Source organism: Ochotona curzoniae, unplaced genomic scaffold (genome assembly GCF_017591425.1).
Source record: "Ochotona curzoniae isolate NIBS_2020 unplaced genomic scaffold, NIBS_Ocur_1.0 scaffold_4763, whole genome shotgun sequence".
Taxonomy (NCBI): Eukaryota; Metazoa; Chordata; class Mammalia; order Lagomorpha; family Ochotonidae; genus Ochotona; species Ochotona curzoniae.
In genome coordinates this window covers 6445136-6461490 of record NW_024467123.1, presented here as the reverse complement: position 1 = coordinate 6461490, position 16355 = coordinate 6445136, and the positions used below count along the sequence as shown (strand labels likewise).

General features: G+C 52.1%; 1 protein-coding gene across 1 annotated transcript; it reads left to right on the top strand.

Annotated features, from left to right (window-relative positions):
• The first annotated feature begins 1813 nt into the window (after window positions 1-1813).
• CUNH10orf99 (chromosome unknown C10orf99 homolog) lies at window positions 1814-11499 on the top strand. The gene is made up of 2 exons (XM_040970399.1): window positions 1814-1874; window positions 11411-11499. The coding sequence occupies exons 1-2, from the start codon at window positions 1814-1816 to the stop codon at window positions 11497-11499; spliced, it is 150 nt and encodes a 49-aa protein (XP_040826333.1).
• The last annotated feature ends 4856 nt before the right edge of the window (window positions 11500-16355 follow it).

Sequence of the window (16355 nt, the reverse complement as noted above, 5' to 3'; positions counted from 1 at the left end):
CAGACTGCCCCCACCTGACAGGAGACATCCTGCTGAACATAAAAGGGTGACAGGTCTGCAGGGCCTGCGCCATCCTCAAAGATCCTGCCTACTGCTCACCGCCCTGGGCCCCAGCTTCATGCTTCATGGAGCTGGCCACACACGGAAAGAGCATGCAGAGGGGCCACAGGGCTCCTGTGTGCGTGCATGCACAGGATTCCGGAGCTGGATTTGGAGGGATGCGCAGGAGTCAGTTTAAGAATGGGGCTTGGAGAAGAGTCCCAAGCAAAGGCTGGGAACACCCCACACCACCACCACCCATCCTCACCACTTCCTCGGGGGACACTGGATCCCGTGGTACACCTTGCTCAGAGACCCCGTGCTCTGTTATCAAAGACACCCCAGAGGGCCCAGCGCAGTAGCCTAATGGCTAAAATCCTCTCCTTGAATGCTCCAGGATCCCATACGGGCACTGTTTTGTGTCCCAGCTGTTCCACTTCCCATCCAGCTCCACACTTGTGGTCTGGGAAAGCAGTCAAGGATGGTCCAAAGCCTTGGGACCCTGCACCTGTGTGGACGTTTCTGGCTCCTGGCTTCAGAGCAGCTCAGTTCCGGCTGTTACAACCACTTGGTGAGTGGATTAGTGGACAGAAGATCTTTCTGTCTCTCCTCACTGTGAATATGACTTTTTAATAAAAATAAATAAATCTTAAAAATAAAAAAGACACCCCAGAGACCCTCCCTCATACAAAGGGCGAGCCCAAAGCACCCACAACATCAGTGTCCACTGGGCTGCAAGACCCATCACCTTCTTTCTTACCATAGCCTGTCTAACTGCCCTGCTCGTCCAGGAAGCCCGCCATGACCTGGCTCACCATGACAGCCTCTGTGCCTGCATCCTGCCTAGCCTTGGCCATCTCTGTCAAGGCCATGGACGATGTATATCAGTGACCTTCAGCTCAGATAGCCCTGCACAGGTGCCTCCAGACACCGAGGCCTGCTGACCCCAGGGCCGGTAGTTTGCATGGACTTCCCTTCACTGTGCCTACCTTAAGATGGATGCCCACCACCACCACCTCCCACCTCATGCCTCCTCCAGGGCTCTCTCGGCTGTCCCTGCCCCTCAAGTGCCCTTTCACCTCCACACCAGCTGAAGAACCCTTCAAGGTCCAGCAACTGCCCCACCTCTTTAAGAGCCCCATGATTGTTCACCTTGGTGCTCACGGCTTCTCCAACCTGTCCTCTGGCACCTTGAAGGAAGAGTTGCCCTGTGCCCATTTCCCAGACACAGAGACTGCCAATGTCAAGTTCAAGGTTGGCACCCAAGTTCAGGGACAAAGCAAGGACTCCACAGCAGGTCATTGAACCCCAGGGCCCCCCTTGCGTGGCACAGGGTGCTGCACAGAGTCCCCTGGGCTTTGCAATGCATTTTATGGCCCCTTCTTTCAGCCATATCTAAAGAACAAGCCGAGAGATCTGCATTTGATGGCATGATTACTGACACTAAAAGTTAACCATAAACGCAGTGCCTTCCCTGTGGCAGGTGTTTCCTGATCGGACGGCTGAGAGATCAGGCTGCACCAGGTACTGTGGGACTGGGTCTTAACAGCTATCTTGTGCAGGTCACTAAATGTTCTCCACTTCTGGAAAAGCTGGTTTGTTTTTTTCTGTTGGGAGCGGCTGATCCTACTCTGGGAAGAATTCTAAGGCTGCTGCAGCCCTACCCATGGGACACACCTCACCATGTCACACTATATATGTCCCCGGTGGCTCTGAGAAAGACAGACGTAGCCCAGCATTCTCCTAGGACCTGAGAGATACCAACCACCTCATCATGAAGTTTCTAGTCCTTTCCAGCCTGCTCTGCATCCTACTTCTCATCTTCTCTGTGGAAGGTAAGCCGTCCTCCCCTGTCCTACCCCCCCATCCCTCAACCCTCAGCCTTGGGTGTGAGCCTTTAAAGCAGGGATACCAGGATCCAGGAAGGTTCCAATCAGAAGTTGTTTGGGGGACAGGGCCTGAGGACAGCCCTGAAACCTGCAAAGTCAGGCTGTCACTCCTGGCCCTACACAGCACCCCTGTCCTCAAGGGTGGTCCCAACAGGTAGCTCAAGAACTCGAGGCTCCCTTCCCAAATGCATGGACACACTAAGTGGAGCTGTGTGCTTAGCACACAAAGCCATGATCCCTTGGCTAGCTAGACTGCTGCTTCCCGCAGGCCCCTGAGGCTGGACACTGTACGCCTTCTAGAGCCACTCTGCTGTTCCTGCTTCAAGCTTGCAGCAGAGCCAGTGCAGCTGTGGATGCAGTGATCAAGGAGTGGACTCACCTGTATGTCCCTAAGCCGCATGCACAGAAAACACCCATGGGCACGTGAGGCGGGGGTGCGCAGCGTGTGTGGCTGGGTGAGGCCATTGTTTATGCATGTTTAGAAGAGGAAGTCATGGGGGCTGGCGCTGTGGCATACTGCTTTATGCTACCGCTCACTGTGTTTTTATGCCAGTTCGAGTCCCAGCTGTTGCACTTCTAAGCCAGCTCCCTGTTAATGTGCTTGGGAAATTAATGGAGGATAGTTCCAGAGCTTGGGCCCCTACACTTATGTGGGAGAGCTGGAAGAAATTCCAGGATCCTAGCTTCTGCCTTCTGGCGCTTGGCCCAGCCCCGCTTGTTACGGCCATTTGAGGAGTGAAAACAGTAGATGGAATATCTCTCCCTCTGGCTCTCCTTCCCTTTCTCTGCGACTCTGCCTTTCAAATAAATAAACAGAGCTTTAAAGAGGAGGAAACCATGATCTTCTCCTCTGTGTGTGTGAGGTCTTAGCTGTCTTTCTTCAATCAGAACCCTGAGCTTTTGCTCTTACCTAAACCTCTAGAAACTGCCTACCTGTATTTTGTTTGTTTTAGTAGTTATGGTTATTGTAACATGGATTGGATCTGTGGATCCAGATGTTAAGGGGCGGGAGGGAAGCATCTATTGTTTCATCATTAACATTTACCGTTCTGATGTGGGCATTTGACCTAACAGCCAGCGTCCTCATGGGAACTGGCTCTGACTTCATGTCAGTCCAGGTCCTGGGAAGTAGCAGGGAATGACACAGATAGCTGAGTGTGGGAGACTTAGTTCCCAGACCCAGACATTGTGGGCATTTAGAGAGAGGAGAGGAGAGGAGAGGAGAGGAGAGGAGAGGAGAGGAGAGGAGAGGAGAGGAGAGGAGAGGAGAGGAGAGGAGAGGAGAGGAGAGGAGAGGAGAGGAGAGGAGAGGAGAGGAGAGGAGAGGAGAGGAGAGGAGAGGAGAGGAGAGGAGAGGAGAGGAGAGGAGAGGAGAGGAAAGGAGAAGAGAGGAGAGGAGAGGAGAGGAGAGGAGAGGAGAGGAGAGGAGAGGAGAGGAGAGGAGAGGAGAGGAGAGGAGAGGAGAGGAGAGGAGAGGAAAGGAGAAGAGAGGAGAGGAGAGGAGAGAAAGGAGAGGAGAGGAGAGGAGAGAAAGGAGAGGAGAGGAGAGGAGAGGAGAAGAGAGGAGAGGAGAGGAGAGAAAGGAGAGGAGAGGAGAGGAGAGGAGAGGAGAGGAGAGGAGAGGAGAGGAGAGGAGAGGAGAGGAGAGGAGAGGAGAGGAGAGGAGAGGAGAGGAGAGGAGAGGAGAGGAGAGGAGAGGAGAGGAGAGGAGAGGAGAGAAAGGAGCTGGTGCTGTGCCTTGTGCGCTAAGCCATCACCACCTGCAGCATCAGCATCCCAGCTGTAAGTGCACCTGGAAAGTATCAGATAACGGCTCAAGTACTTAGGCCCTTGTACCCCAGGTGGCAGATGGAGTTGGAGTTCTTGGCTCCTGGCTTAGACCTGCCCCAGTACTGGCCATTTAGGTTCTGGGGAGTATACCGGTGGATGGAAGGTCTCTCTCTCTCTCTCTCTCTCTCTCTCTCTCTCTCTCTTTCTCTCTCTCTCTCCCCTTCTCTTTCTGCAACATCTTGTTTAGTTTTTTCTAGTGTCTCAGGTGCCATTTCACACTTCCAGTTGCTATGTTCCTGTATGTTCCACATTGAGCCATTTATTGTCATCTGATACACTTACGGTTAGAGTTATTCTGGAAGCATTTCCACTGGAACTGCAAGCAAGGTGGGCTGATGGATTATGGGACATTTCTGTTCTCTGAAGGGCCTGCCATGATCCTGTGCCCCACGTCACCAAGGAAAACACTAAAGGGAAGTCCTTATAAACACAGCCCACAACACACAATTGACCAGGTCTCTGTTCGGGGATGTGTTCAAGGTTGTCAATGTTACCTTGACAAGATAGGGAGGATGAAATTTCTTGCCCATTTGCAATTATTTCTGGCAGATTCCTGAAATAGCATTATTCATCCAGTATTATTGGGTCTAATTTGGCATCAGGTGCTGTTTTAGGCTGTCACAAATGCTGGCACTTCAACATTTAGGAGGTTCACAAGGATGTGGCAAAAGGCACACACCCAAATGAAACAGTTTCTCTCTGCAGGATTCTTAGATTAGATCATGAAGTGGAGCATTACTGTGCCAAAGGGCATGGATGTCTCCAAACCGCAGACCCGAATGCTTTTTCAGGGAGCAACAGGGCAGGCAGTACTTCAAAAAGTTCATGGAAAATGGAATTGAAAAAGTTTATTGGAGGCCAGCACCATAGTGTAGCATGCTAGGCCTCCACCTGTGGCACCAACTTCCCATATGAGTACAAGTTCAAGTCCCACCAGCTCTACTTCCAGTCCAGCTCCTTCATTACAGCCTGGGAAAGCAGAGGAAGGTGGCTCAAGACCATGCAAGGTGGGAGACCTGGCTCCCAGCTGTGGATTGTCTCCCAAGAAGCAAAAGGCTCATGAGCAGGATGCTAGACTCGGAAGCAGAGCTGGGACTCAAACCCAGACCCTCTGATAAAGGGACATGGGAACCCCAGTGGTGGCTTCTCATCGGATTGCCTGATTATCACAAGATTTATTTCCTTGTTCTTGGAAACTAAGTGACCAAAAGTTCCACTGTTTCTCTTGATCCTGATTCCAGGCTTGGCTTGGATTTTCTTGGTTGGCTATTCTGGAACCCTGAGTCCTAGGAGCGGACGTTCCCTCAGGTCACTCCTGCACAGAGCATCCCCAGCATGTCCCCAAGCACCTAAGGGAAGTTCTCATCTCCTCTGTGTGTGCCCTCAGGGAGAAGACCTACTGCCAAGCCCTGGAGACTGAGGCTCTGCTGCCCAAGGTCCACCCTTCACGGGAGACCCCTGAAAGGTGAGCGGCCACATCCTGCCAGCCTCGGGTGGGTTGTGGGACAGGCCAGATGGGACCATGAACCCCTGCCAGTACCAGGCATCAACTGCTGGCATTGCAGTGGGCCACAAGCAGTGGCATCTCAGCCTCATGGAGCTGAGGGTCTGGAGGAATGGGGTGGAAACTGAGGCAGCAGCTTGCTCATTTTGAGTTAAGTACATGCCATTAAGGAGAAGAGCAAGATGCAGTTGTGAAACAGCACCGGGGGATGGTCACCCCTCGGTAGGCAGGTGGGAGGTGACAGCGAGGAGACCTGAGGAAGGGCCTGCAGGCACGGAGGTGGGCGGGGGAGACAGAGGAGGAGGCCACACACTGAAGGGAGACACAGAACCCAACAAGAGCTCCGGCCGCCGAAGCCTAGGCCAGCAGTAGAGGTTGCCAGCAAGGGCTCAGCTGGTGAGGGATAAGGTGACCCATAAAGATGCAGACTAGTGTCCAGGCTCCTGGGGCAGGCCCAGAAGGTCAAAGTTCCCCTCTCCCAAAGCCCTGTTTGGGAGTGGGGGTGGGTAGTGAAAAAGTACTATCCCAAATCCCAGAGAAGGCTGTGGGGGACCCCAACCACCCCAAAACTCGGGCAGCAAGCCGGAGTCAGAAGTTGCGTGGAGATGATTCACTGGGTTGTAAGGCTTTGATGGCGTGGCAGAGGGTGGGGCACATGGGCAGGCAGAGAGTCCCCAGGACAAGGCTGGAGAACCTGACACGCTCCCTCCCTGCACCCCAACCCTCAACATCCGCCCCCCCCCCGGCCTCTCTGCAGCTCCAAGCCTCTCTCGGGAGTCCCAGAAGACCCCAGCACTGCTTGTCCCTCCGGAGCTGTGGACCAGAAGACCAGCAACAAAGCACAGAGCCGTGATGCCCTCCCTGGTCTCTGAGAGTCTTGCCCAGCAGAGAGCACGCCCAGGTGCGCAGAACAAGGAGGGGCGGAGGGAGGCAGCAGGACCTGGCAGCTCCAGCCTCAGCCCCGCTGCCCTGAGAGGCTGGCAGCACCTCTCCCCCAAGTGGCATCACACCCATCTGCGCCGGGGTAAAAATAGCCACCTGTGACACAGGCCCGGCACAGAGGCTGAGAGGTGTGAGCCCTGAGATGGAGGGGAGCTGCTCAGGCCGGCTCCAATCCTCAAGGCCCAACGCCCTCCATCCCCTTCAACTCTGCCTGGCTCCAGCTGCACAGCTCGGCGGGGCTAGAGGGAATTGAAGATGTGTGTGTACTCACACCACCCACACACACCACATAGAAACACACTACACACACAGCACACACTCACTACCCATAGACACACACTATGTGTGCACACTACACACACACAGACCACACAGACACACACATACTATACACAGAAATACACACACCACACAGACACATTACCCATACAGACACACTATGCAGAGATATATACCATGCACATGCATGCTATATAGGCACACACCATATACACGCTACACGCACAAATTACATACACACATTGCTGTGTGTATACATACGTATAACACACAACATACACATAGAAATACACATATTATACATGTAGCACAATATATACACTACATGCTACCTATGTGACACAATGCTACATGCTGTACACAGAAACACATACTACATACCAAAATATACTACATAGATAAACACGACATACATCGAGCCAACACACAGGCATAGTGTCTCACATAGCAACACACAACCACACACAGACACACACTACGAACATAAACATAGGTAGCCCCACACACAAATGCACCCACACTCAGCGCATACAGCCCAGAGGAGATACAGCCAGGCCAGCTCTGTGCAGGGTGTGACAATAGCCCTTGTGTTAGGCATGTTCTGCTTTGGGAGAATCATCTAGGCCACGGATTCTGTGTCAAGAAGGGATTTCTATTCCTTTCTGCCTTTAAGAAAATCCCTTACAGAGATCTATCCACAATGCAGAATGAAACGCGTGAGGCAAGGAGGGCAGCTGATCGTGTCTCCCTGTGCAATCTCATCTCACTCCTTGAAACCATCCTGGGGAGACTTGGTCCTTACTCCACCTGAGAAATAGGTTGGTTCTTATTCTACCTTGGGATCAGGCTCAGAAAGAGAAACTGAGGCAGAGCCAGAGACCCGGATTCACCAGCCGCTTTCCCAGGCAACAAACAGCTACTTGGGTAAACAGCCTCTGCAACAGGTGTGCCAAGCCAACTTCCCCATGGATGGCACTTTCTAGGTAGGATCTCAGCTCCACCCCCAGGAGCTGTGTGCCCCTGCGTAGGCCACTAGGCAAGGTTGCTAAACCTTAATGTACTCATCTGGGAAAAGGGTTTGATCATAAAACCTCCCTCGCCCATCGTGGCATGGGGTTGTGTCTGGAAGCACTCGGCAACAGCAAATGGGCAGGTGGGACCCTGTTTCCATTTGCCCCACTGTCACCATGGACCAAAACTGTCCCTTATAAGGGCTTACTGGGGCAGAGGACCAGCAATCCCAACCCCGGAAACTAAAACCAGTTGGTGGGGCAGGAGAGTGGGAGGAGTAGTACTTGCCTAGGTTTCCGTGGGGTGAGGCTTGTCATCCCCCAGGAATGACCCTGGGCAAACATGGAGGAGATGCATTGGCCTTCCCAAGTGGGGGGGTGTCATCAACAGCAGGACTGCGGGGTTGTGCAAGTCCAACCAGCCTCATGGGCTGCAGCTTCCCAACATGGGAGGGTCCCCAGGCCTGCGTCTGTGCACAGAGACCTGCCTGAAGCAGGGCCATTCTGAGCTGCCAGCGCGAGCAGTGACACACACAGGCTGAGTAACACCTCCTCCTTCGGACTTTCACTTTGCTTTTCCTCCGAGCAATGCTGGAGAACTGTGAGGATGACAGGGTGACAGTGTGTGGAAGGCAGCTCAGGGCTTTGGATCAATATGACAAAAACATCCTCAAAAATTCATGTGCATGAAGGGTCGATTAGCTACCCTTAGCCATCTACTTTTTAACAAAGGGCTTCCTCTAAAGTGTTAACCGAGTCTGTAGCAATCTGTAGCAACACTGTACAAGCAGCTTTTTGCTAATGAGTGTTCGATCAGCTGACCCAATTGCCTCTTCAAGGGTGTCAGATATTAACTTTGAGCCTGGAGGTTGCCCAGGCTCACACAGGGGGGCTGTTTGAGTCCTCCTCCCAGCAAGAAAAGTCTGTGGCCCTGTAGGAGCTTGTATTGGGTCACCTTCCTGCAGTATGTCCTGAGGCTACCATCAAGAAGGGCCTTGAGGAATATGGGCGCAAAGACCACTCAAGTCCTGAGAACCCTATGCCACCCTCCCTTGCTTCCAAGGCCAGCAAGAAGTCATAGTGGGAAACTCAGAGTAGTTATCCAGAGAGATTTTGCCCTTACCAGGAGATCCTCTGTCCTCAGAAAGTGGCTTTGATGGCGGGGAAATGACCCATAATTTTGGCCATAATGGTGCTAGGGTGGACAAGGAAGCCTGGAATAACAGTCCCTGCAGAAGAGGGCGTTCAGGGACTAGTAGCCCATACTGCCCCGTGGGCCAATCAGAAGGGCCTCACATCATGGCCTTTTGCTCCTTATAATTATGAGGATCTTGACAGAGTTAATAGAAAAGGAACATTTTACTGGTAAGTTTATTTTGGTGCAAAATTGAGATCTATGCATTGTTTTTCCCATGGACTTTCTGAAGAACCCTCACCTGCCTGCTAGCTTCATGATAAACAACCCTCGACTCCAGGGTCCTAGAGCAGTGGGAGATTGTTAGTTTCCATGAGCCTAGTCCTAGGTGGGGTCTCTTGTAAGTTTGGGGGGTCGAGGATCTGTAAGTTTAGGATGGTCTCAGCAGGTCAGTAGGGAACAACCAGAGTCTCCCCAGTGTGGTCTTCCCCCCTCCGTATAGGGCCAGCCCAGACCCGTTCACACACCTATCAGTGGGTACATAAGGCCTTCTTAAGATATTGGCGCAGAACTGGCCCACCTTCATCTCCACCATATGTTGCAACTGGCCAAAGGGATCAAAAGAGCAGCTCAGACCAGGAATCAGAGACACCGGCCCTCAGGTCCTGATGGGAGAGACTACGAAAGAGGGGCAGAGAACTGAAGTCATTCTTGCAACCCGTGCACCACAGCTTGCATTGTAGGAGCCAGAAACAAGTGTTGAGACCTGAGAGTGGGAAGGGACAGTTGGGGAATCATGAACCTGCAGCAAAAATGCGAGTGGGAGATTCTCATGACATGGTGCGAAGGGCAGAGGGTCAGCTGTGCTGAAAATTACCACGATTATCACCACAGGAAGTTAGAAAGCACTTTCAAGTGGGGAGAAGAAATAGAAGGAAACCACACCATTGCCAACATTTCTTATTTAGGATGAAGGTGTGAGACTGTGGATAAATTGTGATTGTTATATTTATGTTTTGTGTTGCTAATGCGTATATAGAAATTTGTGGGTGCAGCATTACCCCGTTGAATCCTTATAATATCCCTAAGAGTTAGCACTACTGGTACCTTCCCCCATTCCCTCTTATAGCTGAGGGGCCAAAGCACAGAGAGGCTAAGCCATCTGGGGACTGTCCCACAGTAAATGGTAGGTTGCATCCAGATCACCTAGCTTTAGGTTCTGTGCTGTTAACTGCCACATCATACTGCACACAACAACAACAATAATCTCATCACCATCTCTTAATGACCCTTCTGATTCATTTGGGCTTCTTTGGTTCCCCATTCAAACATACTGATGCATTTCAAATTTCATTGTATTTTTTGGAGATTTTTTTTTAATTTGGTAGGTAGATTTACAGAGAAAAGGACAGATGGAGAGAGAGAGACATCTTCCATATCCACTAATTCATTCCCCAAATGGGCACAATGATCAGAGCTGAGTCAATCCAAAACCAGGAGCCAGGAGCTTCTTCTAGGTCTCTCATGTGGGTTCAGGGTCCCAAGGCTTTGGGCCATCCTCTGCTGCTTTCCCAGGCCACAAACAGGGAGCTTGATGGGAAGTGGAGCAGCCAGGACACAAACCAGTGCCCATATGAGATGTTGGCACTTGCAGGTAGAGGATTAGCCTGTTGGACCACCACATCAGCCCTGCGAGGAATTTTTCACCCACAAGTTCACTCACCAAATGGCTCACAAATGGTTCACTCACAACGGCTTGAGCCAGCAGCCAGGAGCCAGAACGTCCATCCAGGTCCTGCCTGTGGATGGCAGGAACTCAAGTACTCAAGCCATATTCTTCTGTTCCCAAAGAGCAAGAGCAGGGAGCCAGGTCAGGAGTGGAGTAGGTAGAATTCAAATCAGCACTCGAATATGGGATGCGGGCATCCCAAAGATCTGGTACAGCACCTGCTCCAGGATGTTGCTTCTTCCACTAAAAACAGCAGGAAAAGGGGGCTGGCGTTGTGGTGTAGCAGGTTAATTCCCTTCCCGGATGAGTACTGATTTCAGACCCTGATACTCCGTGTCTGATCCAGCTCTCTGCAAATGAACCTAGAAAAGCAGCAGAGGACGGCTTAAGGGCCTGAGAGCCTGCACCCCTGTGAGGACCCAGATGAAGCTCCTGACTCCTCACTTCAGCCTGGAACGGCACCAGTTATTACAGCCATTCAAAGACTGAACCAGTGAATGGAAGATCTCTCTCTCTCTCTATCTCTATCTTTCCAATAGTTCTTAAGTAAATAAAATAGAAACCATAGAAAAAGCAGAAGAATACACACAGTTTTTTTTTCTCTTTCTCATGGACCTCCCTCCAGTAAGACTTGTTTGGTCAGGGATGTAAATGTTGCTTTGGGGTACACAGTGTCTGCAGAAGCCTGGCAGGGGTGTGGAGTTCTGGGGGGTCTGCACACACACCCTGTAGGAGCCTCTCCTACCTCAGCTCCCAGAAACAGGGGCTCTCCCTGAGACCCAAATCAACTCAAGTGGCCCTGCCTGGGACAAGCAGTTCTTCTGCCAGCACATCAGGTTCTCCCAATGGACTGCCATCACTCGGGCTGATTGTGTTGGCCATGGCCTTCAGAAGCAAGGATCAGATCTGACTCTTGCTTTAACTTAAAAAAGACAATAACCCCAGGGTTTGCAAATTCATTTTAATTCCGTTTTCCTCCCTCTCTCTATTCCCTTTCTGCCCATGTCCCTGCCTTCCACCCCCACCCTCTTATCTGCCCGTTGTTCCTTCCAGGTCACTATGTGAGGCCCTGCAGACCGTGCAAGCCTAAGCCAAATAACCCTCACCACTGGGTGGTACCTGGGGCACTCCCACAGGTATAGAGCTCCCAATGCAATGCTCCATGCAGGTGAGACCCTCCCAGCTTGTGCATGACTCACCCAGCAGCCTCAATGACCCCTTCCAACCATCACAGCCATGTGTTGTGAAGTTGGGGGGTCTTGTCATCTCTAACAGCAGCAGCAGCAACAGCCCTGGGCAAGTTCTGGCACTCCAGGCCCTAACCCCGACCTGCCACCAACCTTTGGAATTATCCTGAGCTAGACTCCCCGTGACCCCTGCCGTGCTGAGTGGGGATGACCAGGACCTGTGTCCGCTGGAAAACCAGATACTTCCAAACCCTCCAGCGTGCTGGGTAGTGTACACCCAACATGGACGACCAGAACTGTCATATCTCCTGGTATTTCAAACCCTGCATCCAAGCGCCCATGAAGAAACTGCTTCCTAACAAACAAAAAATAAACACGCAAACAAAATGCATGGAGCATCCTTGTTTGAGAGAGTGGGTGATGAAACCTGAGCGTGACATTCTGCTCAAGAAAACCAGTCCCGACACCTCACCAGCAGTCCACTCCCTCCTCAGAGCACGGGCCAAGGGCAGCAGCCAGGCATCTGAGTCCCACACAGCAGGGTACAAAACCCAGCCTGCTCAGGATGCTGCGTCCTCTTAGCATGACAGTTCCTTCTCTACCAAGAGGGCATCTCAGGACCTCACCAGAGAGCCAAGGGAAGTGACAGATCCCAGGGTGGACAGAGGTGTGGCACGGTTAGCGACTTGTTCAAGCCATGGTGAGCAATGAGCAGCTTAGCCGAGGCTCCCAGGGGACAGATGGCTCAGGTCTAAGAGGCTTATCTTTCCACACAGCTTCCTTCTGAGCCGTTTCTCCCAGCAAGGAGACAAACTTAATTCCTGCTTCCCACACAGTTGTGCATGACATCAGCAGGTACAAGGCTGATGGCCAGAAGTTCTCTGCTGGAGGGCTCCAATGAGTTTGTGGAGAGCCTAGAATTAGAAGTAGAATGAGTAGGGTACCAGGTGTGTGGGGTCTCTCTTGAGAGCAATGAGGATCCAGAAAAGTGTAGGCAGGGGATACTGCATGTGGTGGGTTGGGGTCAGGGGATAAAGGGCTGGAGCTGAGACGGGGTGGGATGAGGTGCAAGGGCCTGAGCAGCTGTGACATGGCCTCAGAAACTCACTGGCTGGGTGGGCTGTTGGAGCCAAGTTCACAGCAAATGCCCCTGTATTGGTAGACCCTCACGAGGATGGACTCTTTGCTGCCAGCACTGGGACAACAGGCTGCTCCCACACACTTGTCTCTCCACCTTTCCCTTGCCAACCCCTCACCCAAATGTGGAAGAGACCATGCACACACCCACGCATACACACTCCTGCACGCCATGTGCTGGGAGTTAACCAGGAGGGACAATCCTGAGGCCACATGCCTGGTCACTGAACCCATCTCCTCTTGGAGACAGGGAGAGGCAAGGCAAACACAATGCCAGGCGCCTCAGCCCTTTAATGGCTGCAGGTGGGGAGACAGATAATCAAGGTCCACAGATAAAAGGTCTGGGCCTAGCCCAGAAGTGGAGAAGAGCGAGTGAGGGGAGGGGAAAGGAGGAGAAGGAGTGACAGGGACTGTAGCGCTGTTGCTCTGGATGGAGCCCAGTGAAACGGTGCAGCCTTGGGAGGCGTGAATAGCGAGTCCCTCTCGGGTTTGTCTTGGAATAAACCTGTTCTGGCTGTTTGCAATCTGCCTCCTCTTTGTCTTGTTCCAGTGAGTCCACAGGGCAAGCCTTGTGAACAAGGTGATTCAGGCTTGGGGAGAAAACCCAGAAAAAGAACTGGAATTCATACATCACCCTCAGAAACCCTATGAAGAGTCCAACGATGGTGGAAATTATAGTAGCATCGCTAGACAAAGTGTACAGTCTCCATGGTGGCCACAGGGGCACCCCACTTTTGGAAAGGGGTGTGGGACATTGGGTATAGTTGCTGAAACGTGAGCTTTGATGACTAATTTGGGGTTCAAGTAACAGCTCTGCCGTGCACCTGCCATGTCACAATAAGGAGTCAGGTGACCTTGCAGCATCCCAGATGGGTACCCATCACCTCTCCCAACTCTTCCCTGGACTAGTGGTCCACGGTAGCCCATCTTCTGGGGCCTGCAGAGATCAGCTCCTGGCTCACATATACCCAGTTATTTCTCCTTCTGCAAGCCCCAACAGGCTTCCAGAATGTGGGGGTGTCTAGTGTCTTAGTTCAGTCAGCCCTTGGTGGCTGCAGCTGATCTGTCAGTTAGCAGCCTGGTGACACGTGCACAGACCCAGCTATCACGGCTGCATCCTTGGAATAAGCCATTGGCATACACCTGCTGTTAACGCCAGCTAACTATCCACCAGGACACACTAGGAAAGCACTGAAAGCATGAGGCGAAATTGAATTACAAGCTTGTCTGTTCTGACAAGTTCCTCCACACATCCAAATGTGGCCATGCCTGTGCATTCGGTTTAAGATTTAAATACACCAACAAATAAAAATTCTGACCTATGAGCCCCTGTCTCCACCACTCCCGGCTGCCTTCCACCCAGCCATGGCACGCATATCCATTTCCTGCCCGACTCATATGCACTGGCTACTCCACTTAGGTAATTTTTGGGCAGACAGGGAAGATGTGAGCCAAAGGCACACAGAGTGTCAATTGCTGACAAGGTCTACGACTTGGGGCACTGTCACATGCCTCTGCATTCAGTCACTTAGTCAACAATTTCCCATTGAGGATGTACAGGTCCTGTGCGTGTACTAAAATGACCTAAAAATAAACACAGCTTCTCCCCTGGATGCTCCCCCAGCTTGGAAAGGCTTGGCTGCTGTGACAGGAGGCATGTCTCCACCTGCAGACACCCCAGCAGACAGATTACAGCACCAATGCTTCTTACTGTCTAACAGAGGTTTCCAACAGAGGCTCCAGGGCAGAGGCAATGGGGAGGGGGACAGAATACTAGAGGAAGAGACGTTCTTTGAGGTCCTCCTTAATGAGACTCAGCCATGCAGCAGGCAAGCCAAGGACCTACTGTAGGGTGACAATAGGCGCAGCCAGAACTGAAAATTTTACCCACCTGTGCAAACGAACTTAGGTGACATGGCACCTAGACCCCTTCCATGAAGCAAACAGGCATGGAGGGATCTCAAGCTCATGTCAGAACAAAGACTGTGACCTTACACCTAGCTTGGTGCACATAAGGATCAGAGGCTGGTCACATTTCAGGGCTCCCTTGGCACACAAACCAGGGCTGAGCCACTCGCCCCGAGCCCAGTGCTGTTGGGAGGGACTTCCGAGTACACCTTGTTGTCCTCAGAGGACAGTCCTCAGGATCTCCTCTGGACTGAGACGGACAGTCCTTGATAGAGTCACGTCCAGGAGGGTGCATTCAAGCACACAGACAACACATCCAGGCCCACCCAGACCACCTGGCCTTATTGCATCACATTCAGTGTCCAATCGCACTCTAGGTTCCTCATCAAGAGTAATCATTTGGTTGGAACTCAGCAAACGGGTGGCAGAGTGCAAGATGCCAGGTTCCCAGGGCTTAGCATCACCAGATCCAGACACTGATCCCAGACTTGGATCAGGGGCCGTGGAAACCTGCCGTGAGACCATCTCCCTGCCCTTGAAGAGGAGCCAGAATAGCAGTCACCTGCTGACTACTTCCATCCTTAGCGCCAGCCTGCCAGCGGCATGGGGAGCACCTTGCCGAGTCTGTCTCCACACAGGTGTGTATGCATCTCTTCAGCACACTTATTTACACACAAAGGAAAGATATGAGCAGATTCACTAGTCAGTGGGAATGTGCATACGGTCAAATGCGTCTGAAAATGGGAGTAGATACCACATGTATGTGTATGGGCAGCTGTGTATAGGGGTGTGTGTGTGTATACATGGGCTGGCGATAAAGGCAAAGGTGAGGACATACACAAGAGCTGGGTTGGCATGCTGGCAGACCAGGCAGGACACATATGCATGCCCAGGCTGGCAGCTGACACGCAAATTCTCACTTCTTTATAGCTGCCCTAGCTGATGTAACTCCACAGGGGAGCAGCTGTCAGCACATAGCTGAGAGAGGATTTCATCTGATAACACACTGCAGTGTGCTGTGGCTGGGAGGTCCCAAGAGAAAGGGCACTTGTCACCCTGCAGGGCTGACTGGTATACCCAAGACTGCCCAGGGTCTGCAGGCGGAGACACGCCTCATGTCACAGCAAGCCTTTCCCAGCTGTATCCTAGTAAGACTTCTGGCAGTTTCCAGATCCTACACATTGCAGAGTCAAGGTCAAAGTCGGGCTGGAAGAGCTGCTGTTGTTCCAGGCTCTTGGGTGCTTTGCCAAAGGTGAGGGTTCCATTCCAGGTTACTCTGGACTTTGGACTTGCCAAGTTGTGTCACAGATTGCTCCAGCAGATCTGAGCCTCCTACAAATGAAGGGACAAGCAGTCTCCTTAAGAACAAGGATATAACACACAAACATGAAATTAGGACTACAGAAGGCATGGGAGGGATGTGTGAGCCAGGCCCAGGGAGGATGCAGCTTCAGTAACTTCAGAGTCACCTGCGTGTGCCGTGGGGACAGCTCCAGCTTGGAAGTCTGCCCTAACTGGATTTGAATCCAAGCTCTACTCTCACCTCTCCACACACACACACACACACACACACACACACACACACACCAGCTGTGTGAGAGCCTGAGCAAGTGACTTATCTTTCCTGAGCTTGAACTCTCTTCTCTGCAAAGCAGGGACAAGCATGCCACAGGAGGGCTGTGCAAGGGTCTCGTGAGATAACAAGGATGGGAGTGAATCCATGCTAGCCAGGGCAAGTCTGTCCACTGAGGGCACTGCAGAGTGAA

Coding starts and splice junctions, on each gene's coding strand:
- CUNH10orf99 (XM_040970399.1), top strand. CDS start 1,814: ATGAAGTTTCTAGTCCTTTCCAGCCTGCTCTGCATCCTACTTCTCATC. Junction 1,875..11,410: donor TCTCATCTTCTCTGTGGAAG/GTAAGCCGTCCT, acceptor TGTTCCTTCCAG/GTCACTATGTGAGGCCCTGC.